Source organism: Tachyglossus aculeatus, chromosome 1 (genome assembly GCF_015852505.1).
Source record: "Tachyglossus aculeatus isolate mTacAcu1 chromosome 1, mTacAcu1.pri, whole genome shotgun sequence".
Classification (NCBI taxonomy): Eukaryota; Metazoa; Chordata; class Mammalia; order Monotremata; family Tachyglossidae; genus Tachyglossus; species Tachyglossus aculeatus.
The window spans coordinates 94,547,855-94,571,181 of NC_052066.1; the positions used below are offsets into that span (position 1 = coordinate 94,547,855).

The 23,327-nt window shown below is 45.4% G+C and overlaps 1 protein-coding gene across 2 annotated transcripts in view; it reads right to left on the reverse strand.

The window, feature by feature from the left end:
- Window positions 1-23,327, reverse strand: part of MED12L (mediator complex subunit 12L) — a 535,097-nt gene that overhangs the window by 431,336 nt on the left and 80,434 nt on the right. For both annotated transcript variants that reach the window (XM_038751768.1, XM_038750921.1), the window contains 2 exons: window positions 22,351-22,450; window positions 21,912-22,048 (listed from right to left, as the gene is read on the reverse strand). In XM_038751768.1, coding sequence (XP_038607696.1) covers window positions 21,912-22,048; window positions 22,351-22,450 — 237 coding nt within the window. The remainder of the gene's footprint in view (window positions 1-21,911; window positions 22,049-22,350; window positions 22,451-23,327) is intronic.

Genomic DNA, 23,327 nt, shown 5'->3' on the forward strand with positions numbered 1-23,327 from the left:
GCACTGTTCTAAGCACTAGGGTAGATACAGGATAATCAGGTTGGATACAGTCTCTGTCCCACATGGGGCTCACAGTTTTCATCTCCATTTTACAGATGAGAGAATTGAGGCACAGAAAAGTGAAGTCACTTTCTCAAGGTCACCCAGCAGACAAGAGGGAGGTCCAGGATTAGAACCCAAGTCCTTCTGACTCCCAGACAGGTGCTCTATCCACTAGGAGAAGCTGACAGCACTACAAGTGTCTACTTATGCATGCATACAATGCAGCTGGAATGGTTTGCCCTGCATCATCCTTTTCTGTTACCCACAGATGCATTGGTGAATTTCATCCTCGTTGATGGCATCTTAAATTATGGAAGACAACACTATAAACAAAGGTGACGTAACCTAGTGGAAACAGCAAGGATCTGAGAGTGAGGAATCTCAGGTTGTAAACCCATCTCTGAACTTGCCTGTGTGGCCTTAGGTAAGTAATTATAATCATAACTGGGGCATTTCTTAAGTGCTAATTATGTGCTAGGCACTGTACTAAGTACTGGGATGGATACAAGAAAATCAGGTTGGACACAGTCCATGATCCACACGGGGTTCACAGCCTTAATCCCCACTTTACAGATAAGGTAACTGATGTCCGGGTAAGTGAAGGACTTGCCCAAGGTCACACAGTAGACAAGTGGTATTCATTCATTCAATCGTATTTATTGAGCACTTACAGTGTGAAGAGCACTGTACTCAGCACTTGGGAAGTACAAATTGGCAACATATAGAGATGGTTCCTACCCAACAACAGGCTCACAGTCTAGAAGGGGAAGACAGACAACAAAACAAGTAAACAGGTGTCAATACCATCAGAATAAATAGAATTATAGCTATATACATACCATTAATAAAATCAATAGAGTAATAAATAAGTACAAATATACACAAGTGCTGTGGGGAGGGGAAGGTGGTAGGGTGGGGGGCAATGAGGAGGGGAGGAGGAGGAGAGGAAAAAGGGGCGGCTCAGACTGGGAAGGCCTCCTGGAGGAGGTGAGCTCTCAGTAGGGCTTTGAAGGGAGGAAGAGAGATAGTTTGGTGGATGTGTGGAGGGAGGGTAGTGGTAGGATGTGGGCCAGAGGTCGACGGCAGAACAGGAGGCCTTCCCAGACTGAGACCTCCTTTTCCTCTTCTCCTCCCCCCTTCTCCATCGTCCCTAATCCCTCCCTCTGCTCTACCACCTGCCCTGCACCACAGCACTTGTGTATATTTGTACATATTTACTATTCTATTTATTTTATTAATGTTGCGTATATAGCTATAATTCTATTTATTTTGATGGTATTGATGCCAGTCTACTTGTTTTGTTGTCTGTCTCCCCCTTCTAGACTGTGAGCCCACTGTTGGGTTGGATTATCTCTATCTGTTGCCGAATTGTACTTTCCAAGCACTTACTACAGTACTCTGCACAAAGTAAGCACTCAGTATGAATGAATGAATGACAGGTGAGAATGAGGCACAGTGAGGAGGTTAGCGGCAGAGAAATGGAGTGTGTGGGCTGGGCTGGAGAAGGAGAGAAGGGAGGTGAGATAGGAGGGGGCAAGGTGATGGAGAACTCTGAAGCCAAGATTGAGGAGTTTTCACTTGATTCGAAGGTTGATCGGCAACTACTGGAGATTTTTGAGGAGGGAAGTGACATGGCCAGAGCATTTCTGTATAAAGATAATCCGGGCATCAGAGGTGAAGTTTAGACTGAAGTGAGGAGAGACAGGAGGATGAGCAATCAGAAAGGAGGCTGATGCAGTAATCTAGTCGGGATAGGATAGCAGTTTGGATGGAGAGGAAAGGGCGAATCTTGACAATGTTATAGAAGTGAGACCGGCAGGTTTTGGTGACGGATTGGATGTGTGGGGTGAATGAAAGAGTGGAGTCAGGAATGACACCAAGGTTGCAGGCTTGTGAGACAAGAAGGATGGCAGTGCCATCTACCATGATGGGAAAGTGAGGGCAAGGACAAGGTTTGGGAGGAAAGATAAGAAGCTCAGTCTCTGACATGCTGAGTTTTAGATGGCGGGCAGACATCCAGATGGAGGTGTCCTGAAGGCTGGAGGAGATACGAGCCTGGAGGGAGGGAGAACAGGGGTGGAGATGTAGATTTGGGTGTCACTGGCATAGAGATGATAGTTGAAGCCATGGGAGTTAATAAGTTCTCCAAGGGAGTGAGCATAGATGGAGAACAGAAGAGGAACAAGAACTGACCCTTGACAAACCCCTACAGTAGGGGGATGGGAGGAGGAGGAGGAGTCCGCATAGGAGACGAGAATGAATGGCTAGAGAGATAAGAGGAGAACCAGGAGAGGACGGAGTCTGTGAGGCCAAGGTTCAATAGTGCGTTGAGGAGAAGGGGATGGTCCACAGTGTCAAAGGCATCTGAGAGGTCGAAGGTGATTAGTATAGAGTAGGAGCCATTGGATTTGGCAAGAAGGAGGTCACTGGTGACCTTTGAGAGGGCAGTTTTGGTGGAATGTAGGGGACAGAAGCCAGATTGGAGGAGGTCTAGCAGAGAGTTGGAGTTGAATTTGAGGCAACAAGTGTAGATGACTCGTTCTAGGAGTTTGGAAAGGAAGGGTAGGAGGGAGATAGGGTGATAACTAGAAGGGGCAGTGGGGTCAAGAAAGGGGTTTTTTAGGGTGGGGGAGATGTGGGTATGTTTGAAGGCAGAGGGGAAGGAACCAGTGGAGAGTGAGTGGTTGAAGATAGAAGTTAAGGAGGGGAGGAGGGAAGGGGCGAGAGTTTTCATCAGATGAGAGGGAATGGGCCCATGCTCTATCCACTAGACCACGCTTTTTCTCCATTTCTGGGCCTCAGTTTCCTCTTCTGTAAAATGGAGATAAGTGCCTATTTTCCTCCTCTCAAGACTATAATCTCAGGGTAGGGCAGGGAATGTGTCTGATCTCATTATCCTGTAACTATTCCAGGGATTATCACAGTGCTTAATACCAAGACCATTATTTTATTATATTATTATGTACACAAACACACACACATTCATTAAATAGTTTGTCTGGATATTAAAACAGTTTACAAAAAGATTTGTATACAAACTGAGCTATTCGATAAATGACCAGCCAAGTATAAACAGACATCTGTTAGGCCCTTTGCTGTAATCCCTTCCGTAATTAGTTGAACTGTAAAATTACATCAGGACTATGGTGGGCAGAAATCAATTCTCCACTTAGTGAACAAACCTGGCCATTTACCAAAATGGCTCTTTAAACAATGAAGTAAAATGGCATGAGAGATTAGAACTTCCTCCAGACCTATGTTGAGAAAGTCCTTGCATTTAGAAAGTTCAGCAGCTCCCATCTGCAAACTGGAGAGCAGGAATGTGAAACCAAGGGTTCATAATCCTTCAAAAACTAAACTTTCTAAACAGCTAGATCCCCTTAAATGGCTTCAAAATAATACGAGAGAAAGTTACTAACAAATTAGTCCAGAAAACATCTGAGTCCAAATGTTCTCTTACAAATGAATCCTGAGAGACCTGAGGATCAAAGCACTATGTAGAGTTTTGCAAAGACTCCAGGCTCAGAGCCAGGCCAGATAATCCCACTTTAAGGGAGACAGGTCCAATAGAGGAGTGATTTCAACTGAACTAAGTGTGCACTCAGTAACTGTTAAACATTAAACAGTACACAGAAGCAGCGTGGCCTAACAGATAGAGCACAGGCCCAGGAGACAGAATAATACTAATAATGATGGCACTTGTTAAGCCCTTACTATGTGCCAAGCACTATTCTAAACACTGGGGTAGATACAAGGTAATCAGGATGTCCCATGCGGGGCTCACAGTCTTAATTCCCATTTTACATATGAGGTAACTGAGGCACAGAAAAGTTAAGTGACTTGCCCAAAGTCACACAACTGACAAGTGGTAGAGCCAGGATTAGAACCCACAACCTCTGACTCCCAAGCCCAGGCTCTTTCCACTAGGCCATGCTGCTTCTCTAGAGCACTAGCCTAGCCTTCTAGAACCCAGAAGGACTTGGGTTCTAATCCCAGCTCCGCCACTTGTCTTCTCTGTGACCTTGAACAAGTCACCTAGCTTCTCTGTGCCTCAGTTACCTCACCTTAATGGCGATTTGTGCCAAGGTGAACTCGGGCACCCGCCATCAAGGTCAAAACGCTATCCGTGACTTCCTGAACTACCAAGGTGGAACTCGGAAGTTGGGGGGTGGGGAAGGGGGCACACAACCAAAATGACTAAGACACCTCAGGCTAGAAGTGATGAAGTAGGTGTCACTCACCCCAGTGCCAATCAAATAAGGTATAGAGGAGGGGAGGCCAGACACTGGACAAGTGGAAAGTGAGCAGATAAAACAGCCTGGGCACAAAGGTGATAAATGCCTGCCACCTCCAATGTTCTGCGCAGCCAATCGAGACTTGAAACAGCAACTGTCTCCCCTGCCCAGAGCGTCAGACTCCCGCTCTGTCTCTGGAACAGGAGTACTAAAGTAAGGGAACATGGGATGGGTGAGTGTCTCGCTGAGCACTCATGGCAGGAGCTTGGTGCTTCCCTACGGGCGAGCAACACATAAGTGAATTCCTCCTGAATGGGAAGCATTCAACGGCTAGGTGCTTCGCTACTGGCGGGTAATGTATAAGTGAATTCCTCCTATAAGGGAAGTTCAATTTGTCGCATCCAAACATTTAAATAATTATATTCCTCCCTTAAGGAATGTTCAATTCATTGTGTGGAATAAATTTTGAACAGCTCAACCTTTTGACTCCAGCCTCTTTCTTTCTCCACGCCTATTTCTGCACCTGTCCCCGGGTGATGGGTGACAGGATTAAAACTGAGAGCCCCATGTGGGCCATGGACTGTGTTTAAACTGATTACCTTGTATCTACTTAAGTGCTTAGTACAGTGCCTGACATATTGTAAGCACTTAACAAATACCATTTAAAAAAAGCAAAGGTGGATGGGTAACTATTGGAGATTTTTGAGGAGTTGGAATACATGGACAGAATATTTTTGTAAAAATATTCTCCAGGCCTTATTTTTTTTCCATTTCATAATAAGGACTGTGCTCCCTTATTCCTAGAGGACCATTTCTTAAGATTGTTTCATTGTCCTACACTTAAAAATTGAACAAGATTATCTAGTTTTTACAAAAAGGCCTAATGGCAACTGTCTTGACTCTAAAACTGTTTGAGACCATTTTTGTGCTTGCTTTATGCTGTTAAACCAGAGTCTTCATCAATGTGGCAGCGGATAATAATTAATAACAGTAATAATTGGGGTATTTGTTAAGCACTAACTGAGTGCCAGGCATTGAACTAAGCGCTGGGGTGGGTATAAGAAAATTGTGTTGGACACACTCCCTGTCCCATGTGGGGCTCACAGTCTCAATCCTCATTTTCCAAATGAGGTAACTGAGGAGCAGGGAAGTGAAGTGACTTGCCCAAGGTCACAAAGCAGACAAGTGGTGGAGCCCGGATAAGAACCCATGACTTTCTTACTCCCAGGCCCATGCTTTACCCACTAAGCCATGCTGCTTCCAAAACTCAAGTTTGCAAAATTTCTTCAGAATGAAAAATTGGGTTAATTGGTTCCCATCAAGACAACCTGTGGACTTGGCAGTGACCAAAAATACCTTTCCTTGTGGGAGAGCTGCAAGGATTCCTCCCTGACAGATGGAGATGATTTGGGACACCTTCCACACCTGGCTAGGTCTTGCTAAACGGTTAGCTCCTTGAAGGCAGGAATTGTCTACCTACTCTATTGTACTTATATGCTTAGTAGAGTGTCCTTCACACAGTAAGCACTCAATAAATGCTATTGACTGGTATTCCTAAGTGGTTTACTCTCACCAGCAGTGAATCTTATACTTCAACTGCCTTGACCAGATTTATGTTTGGCTCAAAACTATCGCCCACCCACCCACTCTTATCCGGTCCCACCCTTAGCAATCAATCAGTTGATCCATCAGTAGTATTTATTGAGTGCTTACTGTGTACAGAGCACTGTACCAAGTGCTTGGGAGAGCACACATAACAAAGTTGGTAGACATTAACCCTGTACGAGGATTTTACAATCTAGCAAGGCCTAGCCCTGTGTAGAAGGGATCCTACATCACCTCTACCTGTCCAACCTTGCTCACAATGAGCTCACAGTCTAGAGGAAAAGACAAACATTAATATAAATAAATGAATGGCAGATATGTACATAAGCTGTGGCACTGAGGGTGGGGTAAATACCAAGTGCTCACAGAGAACAGATCCAATGCGTAGATCAATCAATCAATCAATCGTATTTACTGAGTGCTTACAGTGTGCAGAGCACTGTGCTAAGCGCTTGGGAAGTACAAGTTGGCAACATATAGAGATGGTCCCTACCCAACAGTGGGCTCACAGTCTAGAAGGGGGAGACAGAGAATAAAACCAAACATATTAACAAAATAAAATAAATAGAATAGATATGTACAAGTAAATAAATAGAGTAATAAATATGTACAAACATATATACATATATACAGGTGCTGGGGGAAGGGAGGGAGGTAAGGTCGGGGGGATGGAGAGGAGGAGGAGGGGGAGAGGAAGGAGGGGGCTCAGTCTGGGAAGGCCTCCTGGAGGAGGTGAGCTCTCAGTAGGGCCTTGAAGGGAGGAAGAGAGCTAGCTTGGTGGATGGGCAGAGGGAGGGAATTCCAGGCCGGGGGATGACGAAGGCCAGGGGTCGACGGCGGGACAGGCGAGAACGAGGCACGGTGAGGAGATTAGCAGCAGAGGAGCGGAGGGTGCAGGCTGGGCTGTAGAAGGAGAGAAGGGAGGTGAGGAAGGAGGGGGCGAGGTGATGGAGAGCCTTGAAGCCCAGGGTGAGGAGTTTCTGCCTCATGCGTAGGTTGATTAGCAGCCACTGGAGATTTTTGAGGAGGGAAGTAACATGTCCAGAGCGTTTCTGGACAAAGACAATCCAGGCAGCGGCATGAAGTATGGACTGAAGTGGGGAGAGACAAGAGGATGGGAGATCAGAGAGGAGGCTGATACAGTAGTCCAGATGGGATACGATGAGAGCTTGAACGAGCAGGGTAGCAGTTTGGATGGAGAGGAAAGGGCGGATCTTGGCAATGTTGCGGAGCTGAGACCGGCAGGTTTTGGTGACGGCTTGGATGTGAGGGGTGAACGCGAGAGCGGAGTCGAGGATGACACCAAGGTTGCGGGCCTGTGAGACGGGAAGGATGGTAGTGCCGTCAACAGTGATGGGAAAGTCAGGGAGAGGGCAGGGTTTGGGAGGGAAGACAAGGAGTTCAGTCTTGGACATGTTGAGTTTTAGGTGGCAGGAAGACATCCAGATGGAGATGTCCTGAAGGCAGGAGGAGACGTGAGCCTGGAGGGAGGGGGAGAGAGAAGGGGCAGAGATGTAGATTTGAGTGTCATCAGCGTAGAGATGATAGTTGAAGCCATGGGAGCGAATGAGGTCACCAAGGGAGTGAGTGTAGATCGAGAACAGAAGGGGACCAAGAACTGAACCTTGAGGAACTCGCACAGTAAGGGGATGGGAGGGGGAGGAGGAGCCTGCAAAAGAGACTGAGAATGAACGACCGGAGAGATAAGAGGAGAACCAGGAGAGGACGGAGTCTGTGAAGCCAAGGTTGGATAGCGTGTTGAGGAGAAGGGGGTGGTCCACAGTGTTGAAGGCAGCTGAGAGGTCGAGGAGGATTAGGATAGAGTAGGAGCCGTTGGATTTGGCAAGCAGGAGGTCATTGGTGACCTTTGAGAGGGCGGTTTCTGTGGAATGTAGGGGATGGAAGCCAGACTGGAGGGGGTCGAGGAGAGAGTTGCTGTTGAGGAATTCTAGGCAGCGTGTGTAGACGACTCGTTCAAGGAGTTTGGAAAGGAATGGTAGGAGGGAGATGGGGCAATAACTAGAAGGTGAGGTGGGGTCAAAAGAGGGTTTTTTTAGGATGGGAGAGACATGGGCATGTTTGAAGGCAGAGGGGAAGGAACCAGTGGAGAGTGAGCGGTTGAAGATGGAAGTTAAGGAGGGGAGAAGGGACGGAGCGAGAGATTTCATGAGATGAGAGGGAATGGGGTCAGAAGCACAGGTGGCCAGAGTAGCACTTGAGAGGAGGGAGGAGAGTTCCTCTAAGGATACTGCTGGGAAGGATGGGAGAGTAGCAGAGAGTGTAGATGAACATGATAAGGTAACCAGATGCTATTAGCTCATTGTGGGCAAGGAATGTGTGCTTATTGTTACACTGTATTCTCCCAAGAGTTTAGTACAGTGCTTTGCACAGAGTAAGTACTCAATACGACTGAATGAACTGAATGACGTAGAGTAAGGACAAAGTTTATGATCCCCAAATGGAGCCCCAGTGCACTCGACCACAGAACATGGCCGCCAGCCTCTAACATCCATCGGCCTCTGATATCACGGAGCCCACACGGTGTTCACATTGGCAACTGCTAGGTCCTCTGCTACCCACAGAGCAGTTAAGAGTTCAATCATGGTGGATAAGTGAACTGCTTCTCAGGTGGTGGATATGCTACAGAGAGCAAAGTGATGTCAACATTTTTTGTAGTTTCCGAAAATACACAAATATCTCTCTATGATCACCTGCTGCAGCTCCCCCGACCTTTGGAGTTACTTGGTAAGTAACTTGCTTCATGAGGCATCAGAGGGAGAAGTGAAAACTAAACTCCTCCCCAGCTACCAAAATGAAGACCTTCTGAAACTGCTTCACTGCTCTCCAGATGTTGTCCTTTCTCTTACTTCACAGCCCTTCAGTTAGGCCCCGCTGCCCCAGTTTTGGGGACCTCAGATTCCTGCAGGAGCCCCTCTCCTGGAAATCCTCATATATGATGAAAACAACAAATCTGAAGTAGGTTATATAAGGTACAACGAATCTTAATTAGACTAAACAGACTCCACATCTTCCTGACTGGATCTCAGCCTAGCTGTTCAGTCCTCTATGGCTGCAGGGCCAGGGAGATGTCCAATTCAAGTCCGCTTTCACATCACTCAACTAGGTCAGTTAGCAACTTTAAAAAAAACAGCACTTGGGAGAGTACAATATAACAATTAACAAAGACATTCCCTTTGTCTTTGCCCAAAATGAGATTACAGTCTAGAGGGAGAGACAAACATCAATATAAATAAATTGCAAATATATACGTAAGTGTTGTGGGGCTGGGAGGAGGGGATGAATAAAAGGAACAAGTACAGCAATGCAGAAGGGAGAAGGAGAAGAGAAAAGGAGGGCTTAGACAGGAAAGGCCTCTCGGAAGAGACGTGCTTTGAAGGTGGGGAGAGTAATTGCCTGTCAGATATAAGGAGGGAGGGTGTTCCAGGACAGAGGCAGGCCATGGGCAAGAAGTCGGCCACAAGATAGACGTACGGTGAGAAGGTTAGCCTTAGAGGAGCTAAGTGTGCAGGCTGGGTTGTAGTAGTAGAGTAGTGTGGATCGGTAGTAGGGGACAAGGTAATTGAGTGCTTTAAAACCAATGGTGAGGAGTTTCTGTTTGATGTGGAGATAGATGAGCAACCAACAATTGGAGTTTCTTGAGGCATGAGGGAACATGGCCCGAACATTTTTGTAGAAAAATGATCCAGGCAGCAGAGTAAAGTATGGAATGGAGTGGGGAAAAACAGGAGTCAGGCAGGTCAGCAAGCGGGCTAATACAGTAATCAAGGTGGGAATCAATCAATCAATCATATTTATTGAGCGCTTACTGTGTGCAGAGCACTGTACTAAGCACTTGGGAAGTACAAGTTGGCAACATATAGAGACAGTCCCTACCCAACAGTGGGCTCACAGTCTAGAAGGTGGAGACAGAGAACAAAACCAAACATACTAACAAAATAAAATAGAATAGACAAGTAAAATAAATAAATAAATAGAGTAATAAATATGTACAAACATATATACATATATACAGGTGCTGTGGGGAACAGAAAGAGGTAAGATGGTGGGGATGGAGAAGGGGATGAGGGGGAGAGGAAGGAAGGGGCTCAGTCTGGGAAGGCCTCCTGGAGGAGGTGAGCTCTCAGTAGGGCCTTGAAGGGAGGAAGAAAGCTAGCTTGGTGGATGGGCAGAGGGAGGGCATTCCAGGCCCAGGGGATGATGTGGGCCGGGGGTCGATGGCGGGACAGGCGAGAACGAGGCACGGTGAGGAGATTAGTGGCAGAGGAGCGGAGGGTGCGGGGTGGGCTGTAGAAGGAGAGAAGGGAGGTGAGGTAGGAGGGGGGCAAGGTGATGGAGAGCCTTGAAGCCCAGGGTGAGAAGTTTCTGCCTGATGCGCAGATTGATTGGTAGCTACTGGAGATTTTTGAGGAGGGGAGTAACATGCCCAGAGTGTTTCTGGACAAAGACAATCCGGACAGCAGCATGAAGTATGGATTGAAGTGGGGAGAGACACGAGGATGGGAGATCAGAGAGAAGGCTGATGCAGTAGTCCAGACGGGATAAGATGAGAGCTTGAACGAGAAGGGTAGCAGTATGGATGGAGAGGAAAGGGCGGATCTTGGCAATGTTGCAGAGCTGAGACTGGCAGGTTTTGATGACAGCTTGGATGTGAGGGGTGAATCAGAGAGCGGAGTCGAGGATGACACCAAGGTTGCGGGCTTGTGAGACGGGAAGGATGGTAGTGCCGTCAACAGAGATGGGAAAGTCAGGGAGAGGGCAGGGCTTGGGAGGGAAGACAAGGAGTTCAGTCTTGGACATGTTGAGTTTTAGGTGGTGGGCAGACATCCAGATGGAGATGTCCTGAAGGCAGGAAGAGATGCGAGCCTGGAGAGAGGGGGAGAGAGCAGGGGCAGAGATGTAGATCTGGGTGTCATCAGCATAGAGATGATAGTTGAAGCCGTGGGAGCGAATGAGGTCACCAAGGAAGTGCGTGTAGGCTGAGAACAGAAGGGGACCAAGCACTGAACCTTGGGGAACCCCCACAGTAAGGGGATGGGAAGGGGAGGAGGAGCCTGCAAAAGAGACTGAGAATGAACGATAGTGTGAAAATGAAAGCTCCGTGTGGGCAGGGATTGTCTCTATTGTTGAACTGTACTTTCCAAGCGCTTAGTACAATGCCCTGCACACAGTAAGTGCTCAATGAATATACTTAAATGAATGAATAAGTGACCGGATTAATGTGGTAGCAGTATGGCTGGAGGAAAGGGTGGATTTTAGCGATTTTATGCAAACATGCATACCTGCTGCTGAGCCTCCCGGTTTGGCGGTGCAGCCTTGATTTGTTACAAAGGTATGATCTGCTTCAGGACATCTGAGCAGATTCCTCCTTTATGCATTTAAATTATCTTTAAAAAATGGGACTGCCACTTTGACCCCTTCCCAATTTTCTTCTCTTAATTTTCAGAATCAGTTGAATGGGAGGAAAGGGCTCTGAATTAATCAATCTAATCACATTTATTGAGCATTTCAAGTGTGTAGAGCACTGTACTAGGAACTTGGGAGAGTACAATAGCCTAAACAGACAGGATCTCTACACTCAATGAGCTCACAGTAGGAGAGACACTAAAAAAGAAAGGCAATCAAGTTTAGGGACATGTTCATAAGTTCTGTGGAGGTGAGGTAGAGTTGGAGATGTAAAGATGAAGACATGACCATGTCCTGGGAGAGCCAAGCAATGTCACCGTGTTCTTTCACTTACACTGTTTCCATATGATAAATGAATCCTTCACTAGAAAGCTAGAGTGAGAATGTAACAAGGACAGATACAGTGCAGACAGGGTAAATGTCCCTGAGATTCAAACATCCCTGACGTCCTCTTGCACCTTGAGTGTTCAGGGTTTTTCTTTTACAACTGAACATCCCATTGGCAATATCACAGAGAACCGAAGGGAAAGAGGAGGTAAAAGCATAAAGAGTAGTAATGGCAGAAGTCAGGAAACTGTAAAAGTTGTCCCAAAAGAGTCTACTTTTTAGTGCCTCTGCTGGAAGGCTGGCTAGACACCCAGTCAAATTTGAAAACACAAATATATATGTATATATTTGTATATATATGTATACCTGTATATATGTTTGTACATATTTATTACTCTATTTATTTATTTATTTTACTTGTACATATCTATTCTATTTATTTTATTTTGTTAGTATGTTTGGTTTTGTTCTCTGTCTCCCCCTTTTAGACTGTGAGCCCACTGTTGGGTAGGGACTGTCTCTATATGTTGCCAATTTGTACTTCCCAAGCGCTTAGTACAGTGCTCTGCACATAGTAAGCGCTCAATAAATACGATTGATGATGATGATGAAAGGGAGATGTATCTTTGGAGGAAGTGAGGCTTCATTTGTTCCTGAGAAAGAAAATGTGCAACCACACAGCTCACTTTCGACACAGTGCTTTGACTATTCGTATCACTACTAAACATCTCAAAAAAGAGTTTAAAAAACTTTAGATATTCTATGAAAGCAACCAAGTGTTTATATGACCCAACTACTTTCCAACCGAAGAGATAAAACTGACAGACATCCAATGGAAAAGAAAGACATACATCTAAGCTTTATGCCACCGAGATATTAGATTTCCACCTTATTAACTTAATGGGGAAAAGATACTAAAACTAACCTGTGTTCAATTACTCTCCCTTTCCAGTTTTCAAAAGAAACCAACAATCTAAGGTGAAGGTTCCACAATCTAGACAAAGTTAATTGAAAATATCATGTGTAAAATATCATTTTAGCAGCACTGTGAAGCATCTTGACCCTGTGATTATAAGCCATTATGTTTTCCCCAAAGTCTGGCAAACTTCACAAATGGCAGGGATGTTGAACGGAAAAGAAAGAAATACACAAAAACTCTATGTCAGGTCACTGCTAAGAGTCTACAACTTAGAAGTTGTATACATTTCTCCCTCAAAGACGTAAGACAAAAATCCTTAAAGAATAATGCAAGACAAAATTCGGGATACTGTCAAACAGCATACCAAATAGGTGATCTATTCCCATCAATTAATTTCCTGGAGTGTGGCCGGTCCAGTACTTGGGGAGAGAAGGATCTGGCAATGCAACTCTAATTACAAGCTGCCATCTAGTGGCTTAGCTGTTTGTACAGACGTTCCAAGCAAGTACAGGGAGGGGACAGGAGGTGGAAACTGCTGGATTTCGCTCTGAGTTAGGTCGGCAGAGTGTCAAGAGAATGGAGCACAGGTCGGCCTGTGTCAAGAGAACGGAGCACACTACACTCAGCTGCCTCCACCCTTTTCATTCACTTGTGACTAAATAATTCTCTTTAATGAAGTAGGTTTGGTGATTGAGTGAGCCTGTTGTTGAACAGGGATTGGCTCTATTGGTTGCTGAACTGTACTTTCCAAGCGCTTAGCACAGTGCTCTGCACACAGTAAGTGCTCAATAAATACGATTGAGTGAATAATAATAATAATAACGATAGCATTTATTAAGTGCTTACTACATGCAAAGCACTATTCTAAGCGCTGATGAGGTTACAAGGTGATCAGGTTGTCCCACGGGGGGCTCACAGTCTTAATCCTCATTTTTTACAGATGAGGTAACTGAGGCACAGAGAAGTGACTTGCCCAAAGTCACACAGCTGACAAGTGGTGGAGCAGGGATTTGAACCCATGACCTCTGACTCCAAAGCCCATGCTCTTTCCACTGAGCCATGCTGCTTCTCCAATGAATTCAGTTCAATGAATGAATTCAGTTCTGCTGCATGGAATCTAGGAATGTTGATTCTGAACCCCGACCACCTCAAGTACCCACAAACATAATGGTTGTGCATTATTTTTTCCTGGCTTTTTCCATATTCCCTCTCTAAACTTGGGAATCCATCAAGATGCTGGGTGTCTTACTTTTCTCACTATAAGTAATAATTAGTAATTATTCATTCATTCAATAATATTTATTGATCACTTACTGTGTGCAGAGCACTGTACTAAGAGCTTGGGAAGCACAAGTCGGCAACACATAGAGAAGGTCCCTACCCAACAAAGAACTCACAGTCTAGAAGGGCAAGGGTAATTTTGGTACTTGTTAAGCGCTTACTATGTGCCAAGCACTGTTCTAAGTGCTGGGGTAGATACAAGTTAATCAGGTTGGACACAGTCCCTGTCCCTCATGGAGCTCTCAGTCTTAATTCCTATTTTACAGATGAGGTAACTGAGACCCTGAAAAATTATCTGACTCACCCACAGTCACACAGCAAACATGTGGTGGAGCCGCATTTACAACTCCCAGTTCTATGCTCTATCCACTAAGCCATGCTGCTTCTCTAAACTCACTCCAAACTGACTCTTTTGATGATGATGATGATGGTATTTGTTAAGCACTTACAACGTGACAGGCACTGTTCTAAGCACTGGGGTTGATACAGAGTAATCAGGTTGTCCCACTTGGGGCTCACAGTCTTAATCCCCATTTTACAGATGAGGGAACTGAGGCACAGAGACGTTAACTGACCTGCCCAAAGTCACACAGCTAAGTGGCGGAACTGGGATTAGAACCCTCGACCTCTGACTCCCAAGTCCATGCTCTTTCCACTAAGCCATGCTGCTTCTCTTCTCTTGGGATATCCATCCTTTGCCTGGTATCAACTACCAATTAAATCAATCAACACTATTTATTAAGAGCTTAATGTGGGCCAAGCACTGTACTAAGCACTTGGGAGAGTACAATACAGTTGGTAAATTCCAATCCTATCCTCAAGGAATTTACAAACAACATGACTTGCAAACCCACCTCACCAGCCCCTATCTAGCCTCCTGCTACACAAGCACGCAACTCCTCTTGCCTCTAGGACATCTTCTCATGGAGAGTCCACCAATATTGAATGAGATCCATAAGATGACACAGGTAGATTTGGAGAAGGAAATTGTTTTGCTCATGTGCAACATGTTGGTTAAGGCATGTTGCTCTTCCACTTCCCAACCTTCACCTCCGCCCTCCCTAACAGAACTTTGTGTTCCTTTGTGTCTGAAACTTTACAGTATTTACAATAAAACAACAATGAGCACAATTTACAGTCTCTGTGGTCACTGTAGGCTGGGAACATTTCTACAACCTACTGAACTGAACTTTCCCAAGCACTTAGTAAAATGTTCCAATAGATAAGATTGATTGCTCTGCACACAGTAAGTACTCAGTAAATACCCCTGATTAATTGTGGTGGGCCTCCAGCAAACTGTGTGGAGATCACTGTCAATCAATTAACAATGTTTATTGAGGGATTACTGCAAGCAGAACACTGTCTTAAATGCTTGGGAAAATACAACAGATTTGGTGGATATGATCCCTGCCCTCAGTGACCTTATCATCATCATCATCATCATCAATCGTATTTATTGAGCACTTACTATGTGCAGAGCACTGTACTAAGCACTTGGGAAGTACAAATTGGCAACATATAGAGACAGTCCCTACCCAACAGTGGGCTCACAGTCTAAAAGGGGGAGACAGAGAACAACACCAAACATACTAACAAAATAAAATAGAATAGATATGTACAAATAAAATAAATAAATAAATAAATAGAGTAATAAATATGTACAAACATATATACATATATACCAGATACCTTATAATCTGCTGCCCAGAATATAGGAAATGGGCATGAAAAAATGTGTCATGGTGGAACCTTCAAAACACCTACTTCTTAATTCTTCTTCTCTAAATGCCATTTTCCCTTAGCACAAGTTCTTTCAGGAACAGGGGCTAGTAACCTATGGTTCAGGAACCATATCTGGATCCAAAATGTGGCTCTCCGGTTGGCGGGGAGGGTGCTGAGGTGTAGGCATTTATAAATGGTGCCCATGGCCTTGGGTTAAGAGGAGCCCCCACCAAACACCCATAATGCACGATGCCACTACCTAGGAGAAGTAACGTGGCTCAGTGGAAAGAGCACGGGCTTTGAAGTCAGAGGTCATGGGCTCAAATCCCGACTCCACCAATTGTCAGCTGTGTGACTTCGGGCAAGTCACTTAACTTCTCTGTGCCTCAGTTACCTCATCTGTAAAATGGGGATTAAGACTGTGAGCCCCCCTGTGGGACAACCTGATCACCTTGTAATCTTTCCAGTGCATAGAACAGGGCTTTGCACATAGTAAGCACTTAATAAATGCCATTATTATTATTATTACCTGCCATAGCAGTGTTTGCGGGGCTGCTAAGCTCTTCCCAGCTCATTGTTGACGGGGGGGGGGAGGGGGCGGGGGGGGGCAGGGAGAAGGTTGGAGGGCATACCCAGGGTCTTCCCGGCTCTGGGCTGTGCAGGTGACCCTTGCCCTCAGAAGGCCACAGACCCAGGATACACACTCTAGAGGCCCCCAAGGCAGGAGGCCCCAGATGGAGCTAGATCTAGACTGCCTGGACCACCCACCCTGCACCGCTGGGACCAGGGGAGCCTTACTCCATCTCGCTTGGGAAAGGACTTTCCACCCTTCCGTGGAAAGTGATCAGCACCTCTGGGAGCTCCCGTATGCCCAGGAGCTTCTCCCAGCCTTGGGGGAAGAAGGGAGGCCTGGGGCTGCTGAGGGGAGTGAAGGTCTCAGACGCCCAATACACCGAACCCAGAAGATTCTCCCTGCATCTCTCTGCCATGAGAGGTAGAGTCAAAACCTGTGGGTGACCACAGGACAGGAAAAGATAGGATCCTGGTCGGGTTGGGGAGAGCAAGAACACGTGTGCCCAGAACCCTCACCATAGCACTCCTGAAGGAGGGGGAGGAACTCCTGTCTTCTGCTGGCAACTCCCAGCAGGAAGGGAGGTGCCGCCTCACTGTGGCCCATGTTCAACTGGAAAAGCACTGCCTGCTCACACCTCTAAGGCTGGGGAGCAGAGGGATGGGAAGGGGGAAGACACTGATCTCTATCAGTGTTGGCCTTTGATCCAGCTCCTCCTTTCCATCCCCTCCCCATCACTCCCCTCCCTCTCTCCCATTAGACTATAACTCCATGGGAGCAGGGATTGATTATTTTACCTCTATCATGCTCCCCCAAGAACCTACCATTCTTCCCTTAGATGTAAAATCTGTCCTTTCCTCACCATTCAAAGTGCTGTATGTTAATACAAGCACTCATCCTATCCCGCCTGGATTACTGCATCAGCCTCCTTGCTGACCTCCCAAACTCCTGTCTCTCCCCATTCCAATCCATACTTCACGTCACTGCCTGGATCATCTTTTTACAAAAACGTTCGGGACATGTCACATCTCTCCTCAAAAGTCTCCAGTGGTTGCCTATCCACCTCCGTATCATTAATTTATTCAATCGTATTTATTGAGCGCTTACTGTGTGCAGAGCACTGTACTAAGTGCTTGGGAAGTACAAGTTGGCAACATTTCATTCAATCGTATTTATTGAACACTTACTGTGTGCAGAGCACTGTACTAAGCGCTTGGGAAGTACAAGTTGGCAACATATAGAGATGGTCCCTACCCCCCAACGGGCTCACAGTCTAGAGACGAGCTCACAGTTTCAAACAAAAACTCCTCACCATTGTCTTTAAACCACTCCATCACCTTGCCCCCTCCTACCTCACTTCTCTCCTTCTACAACCCAGCCCGCATACTTCACTCCTCTGGTGCTACCCTTCTCATTGTGCCTGATCTCGCCTGTATTGCTGCCGACTCCTGATCACATCATTCATTCAGTCGGTCGTATTTATTGAGCACTTACTGTGTGCAGAGCACGGTACTAAGTGCTTGGGAAGTACAAGTCGGCAACATATAGAGATGGTCCCTACCCAACAATGGGCTCACAGTCTAGAAGGGGGAAAGAGACAACAAAACAAAACATGTGGACAGGTGTTACATGATCAGAATAAATAGAAATAAAGCTAGATGCACATTATTTATTACTCTATTTATTTATTTATTTATTTATTTTGCTTGTACATTTCTATTCTATTTATTTTATTTTGTTGGTATGTTTGGTTTTGTTCTCTGTCTTCCCCTTTTAGACTGTGAGCCCACTGTTGGGTAGGGACTGTCTCTATGTGTTGCCAATTTGTACTTCCCAAGCGCTTAGTACAGTGCTCTGCACATAGTAAGCGCTCAATAAATACGATTGATTGATTGATTATTAACAAAATAAATAGAATAGTAAATATGTACAAGTAAAATAGAGTAATAAATCTGTACAAATATATACAAGTGCTGTGGGGAGGGGAAGGAGGTAGGGTGGGGAGGATGGGAGGAGGAGAGGAAAAAGAGGGCTCAGTCTGGGAAGGCTTCCTGGAGGAGGTGAGCTCAGTAGGGCTTTGAAGGGAGGAAGAGAGCTACCTTGGCAGATATGGAGAGAGGGCATTCCCGGCCAGGAGAAGGATGAAGGTCGAGAGTCGACAGCAGGACAGGCAAGAATGAGGCACAGTGAGCAGGTTAGTGTCAGGGGAGTGGAGGGTGCGGGCTGGGCTGTAGAAGGAGAGAAGGGAGGTGAGGTAGGAGGGTGCGAGGTGATGGAGAGCCTTGAAGCCGAGAGTGAGGAGTTTTTGCCTGATTCGTAGTTTGAGAGACATCCACTGGAGATTTTTGAGGAGGGGAGTAATATGCCCAGAGCGTTTCTGTACAAAGATAATCCAGGCATCAGCGTGAAGTATAGACCGAAGTGGGGAGAAACAGGAGGATGGAAGATCACAGAGGAGGCTGATGTAGTAATCCAGTCGGATAGGATAAGAGATTGAACCAGCAAGGTAGCAGTTTGGATGGAGAGGAAAGGGTAGATCTTGGCCATGTTGTGGAGGTGAGACCTCTGGCCTGAAACGCCCTCCCTCCTCAAATCTGACAGACAATTACTCTCCCCTGCTTCAAAGCCTTATTGAAGGCACATCACCTCCAAGAGGCCTTCCCAGACTAAGCCCCATTTTTCCTCATCTTTCACTCCTTTATGCATCACCCTAACTTGCTCTCTTTGCTCTTCCCTCACCCTACAGCACTTATGTCTATATCTGTAATTTTATTTATTCGTATTGATGTTTGTCTCTCCCCTGGCTAGCTCACTGTAGGTAGGGATTTTCACTGTTTATTGTACTGTTCTTTCTCAAGCACTTAGTTCAGTATTCTGCACACAGTAAGCGCTTAACAAATAGGACTGAATGAATGTATATTCTGCCTGCAGATCCCTTGAGCTCTGCTTACAGTAGGACTCAGTCAATGACAGTGATGACAGTAATCAATCAATCAACCATGGTATTGATCGAAGGCTTGCTGGGGGCCGAGCACTGTACTAATGGCTTGGGAGAGTACAATGCAACAGAGTGGGCAGACAAGTTCCCTGCCTACAGCAAGTTTGCAGTCTAGAGGGGGAGACAGACAATAATATGAACAATGTATAATAAATAATTTAAAGATATGCACATAAGTGTTGTGGGGTTGAGGGCTAAGGTGAATATCAAATGCCCAAAGGTCACAAATCCAAGTGCCTAGATGATACAGAATGGAGAGGGAGCTTGAGAAAAGGGGGCTTAATCGGGGAAGGCCTCTCAGAGGAGATGTGACCTCGATAATGCTTTCAAGGTGGGGAGAGTGGTGGTGGGACATAAATGGACAGGAGGAAGCAACACTTGTCTAGATGCTTTGTTTTGTTGTCTATCTCCCCTTTCTAGACCGTGAGCCTGTTGTTGGGCAGGGACCATCTCTATATGTTGCCGACTTGTACTTCCCAAGCGCTTAGTACAGTGTTCTGCACACAGTAAGTGCTCAATAAACACGATTGAATGAATGAATGAATGAATGAATGAATGAACTGGTAGATGGAATCAAGAGCAGGGGGCACAATTCCCTTCTTAAGCAGGAGGGAAGAGCAGGTTCCTCCACGCTTTCCTGTGATATAGGTAACAATTGGTACATTTTTCATGCAATGAATTCCTCCAAATACCTTGCTCCTATTTAAAAATCTTGAGTGCCCAGGGACTCTGCCTATCAGGTATCTTGAGAAGCAGCATAGCCTAGTGGAAAGAGCATGGGCTTTGGAGTCAGAAAACCTGGGTTCTAATTTCAGCTCTGCAATTTACCTGCTGTATGACTTTGGGCAAGTAATTTCATTTCTCAGTACTTCAATTTCCTCACCTGTAAATTGGGGGTTCAATACCTGTTATCACTGTAAACTTGTTGTGGGCAGGAAATGTGTCTGTTTATTATTATACTGTGCTCTCCCAAGTGCTTAGTATACAGTAAGCGATCAGTAAATAATAATAATAATAGTAATAATAATAATAATAATGGTATTTGTTAAGTGCTTACTATGTGCCATGCACTGTTCTAAGCACTGGGGTAGATACAAGGTTATCAGGTTGTCCCACATGGGGCTCACAGTCTTAATCCCCATTTTATAGATGAAGTAACTGAGGGCACAGAGAAGATAAGTGACTTGCCCAAAATCACATAGCTGACAAGTGGTAGAGCCGGAATTAGAACCCACGACCTCTGACTCCCAAGCCCTGTTCTTTCCATTAAACAACGCTGCTGAATGAACCTACTACTTAGGCTGAGAGCCCCATGTAGGACAGGGGACTGTGTTTGACTTGAGTAACTTATAGCTAACCCACTGCTGGCACATAGTGCAGTTTTGTTTTGTTTTTATGGTATTTGTTAAGTGCTAACTATGTGCCAGGCACTATACTAAGTGCTAGGGTAGATACAAGATAACTGGGTTGGACATAGTCCCTGGCCTACATATGGTTCACAGTCTTAATCCCCATTTTCAGATGAGTTAACAGACAAAAAGAAATAAGTGTACCTCACTGTACCTCGCTCTCGCCTGTCCCGCCATCGACCCCCGACCCACGTCATCCCCCGGGCCTGGAATGCCCTCCCTCTGCCCATCCGCCAAGCTAGCTCTCTTCCTCCCTTCAAGGCCCTGCTGAGAGCTCACCTCCTCCAGGAGGCCTTCCCAGACTGAGCCCCTTCTTTCCTCTCCCCCCTCGTCCCCCTCTCCATCCCCCCGTCTTACCGCCTTCCCTTCCCCACAGCACCTGTATATATGTATATATGGTTGTACATATTTATTACTCTATTTATTTATTTATTTATTTATTTTACTTGTACATTTCTATCCTACTTATTTTATTTTGTTGGTATGTTTGGTTCTGTTCTCTGTCTCCCCCTTTTAGACTGTGAGCCCACTGTTGGGTAGGGACTGTCTCTATGTGATGCCAATTTGTACTTCCCAAGCGCTTAGTACAGTGCTCTACACATAGTAAGCGCTCAATAAATACGATTGATTGATTGATTGATTGATTGATAAGTGACTCACCCAAGGCCACAGAGCAAACAAGTGGCAGAGCCAGGATTGGAACCCAGGTCCTCTGCCTCCCAAGCCCTTGCACTATCCACTAGGTCACTAGGTCACACTGCTTCTCATAATCCATACCACAATTATTATTTTTCACCTTGCTTCATGGAGAGTAGACATGGTCAATCTCAGCAATGTACAGTTAACTTTTCATGACACAAGAACAAAAGAAATAGAATGGCTAAATTCCAACAAAATGTCCATCTAGAAGTCTTTTCACTTTGACCTTCTTTTCCTAAGGAGCCCAAAATATAGTATAACACCCTGAACAGATATTCAAAGGGCAGGAATACTGTAAATGTTTCTTCCACTTTTCACTACTAAGAATTGTGATACACTTTCTTATGAAACAGTCAGGTAATGTGATTCAATCTAGTCAAACACCCCAGAGCCCCAGTTTGAAAGCATTATTTTAGTAATAAAGGATCATTTGTCTCACAATGTTATCACCTCAAAAGAGTCAAAATCTCGCAGCTCAGAATTTCATAACTCAAAAACACTTAGGGCAAACTGGAAAGAGCAAACAAACCTATTTAACACACTTACTGTATGCTGCGCTTGGCAGAATACAACAGAGTTGGTAGACCCATTCCCTGCACACAAGGAGCTTAAGGTCTAGAAGGGGAGAAGATAATGGAGAACGCATAGGAAGGGAAGAGGGAAGAAAAATATCCCTTACCTCCTGGTTATCTTTGTTTTGGTTTGCCCAGAAAATCTTGTGATAAAGAGTCTCCATTGAATTGCTGGAATCCGATCGGTCAAAACAATGACGATCCAAAACTTCCAGCGTGTGCAATACACGACTGATGGTGACCCCTAGGTCCAGAAAGAGAAGTAAAGCATGCACCCAATGAAGGAAAACACCACCGAGCAAATGTTTCCCCAGCAGAAGGGCACATCAGAAATTTTCAACAAACCCCAGTTGACAGAGATGAACCCTCAGACTGAAACACAAAAGGCCCTCTGCTAAATCAAATTCCCATTCTTCAGCTTCATCGGGGACGACTTAGGAAGTCTATCCATTCACAGGAAAATGATGCATAAAACCCAAGCTCCGGTCCCCTAAACCCGATATTCAAGAACATTAAGAATTCATTTCACTGTGTTACTTTTGGTACCTGCTGTTGTCTCCTGGCACTTGTCAAAAGACCACCGCACCTCCACTGCACGACCCCTTTGTTTGATCTGCTGTTCAACCTCGTAGATTTTTGCCCGAACCTGAAAGAGGAGTCCTGCTAATTAGCTGGGGCTTGAAAAATTACAATTTTCACCTCAGACACGACTTCCTTCTCTGTGTGAATAGGACATCCTACAGCGCTCTAAAACATTCCCCACATTTGGAAAAGGTAGCCGACTGCTCAGGGTGTGGAGTGGGTTTTTATTTTAATGTCTACCAGCTCCACAGAAATACACAAATGTCCGTTTTAAAAACTAAAATTCCACCTCAAAGAGGCATTGTAGGAGCAAAAATTTTTCCCTGAACACATTATGCTCTGCTAAATGTTTCAATGTACATGTTCCTAACTAAGGTTATATGGGTGGAAACAGCTATTAAGCTTTCTCCAACTTAAGAAAATTGTCTGGCAAAGACCAGAAATCTCATTCTGAAAGCTTTAATCACAATGCTATGATTCAAATTCATAATCCTTTAATCCAAATAATCTGGCATTCATCTATAAAGCCATAGCAATTATTGAAGTACCACAATGAATACCTCTCCAAGGCTGCTGGAAGGTAATCCCCAAGAACCATGATCATAGTTTTGCAGCTAGCGGCTGGGTCCCCGTAGGAGATCGGGCTGGATTTATCCACCCAGAAACCCAGGTAGATCAGACCTGGACAACCCAGGTAGACAAAGGTTGGGTTGAAATTGGGGGGGAGGGGGGGAGGGTGCGTGCACGCGTGGGCATGTCTGCGTTTGAGGGTGGTGGGTTATGGTATTTGTTAAGTGCTTACTATGTGCCAGGCACTGTTCTAAGTGCTAGGGTAGGTACAAAGTAATCAAGTTGGACACAGTCCATATCACACACATCACTCAAAGTCTTAATCTCCATTTTATAGATGAGGTAATTGAGGCCCAGAAAAGTAAAGTGAC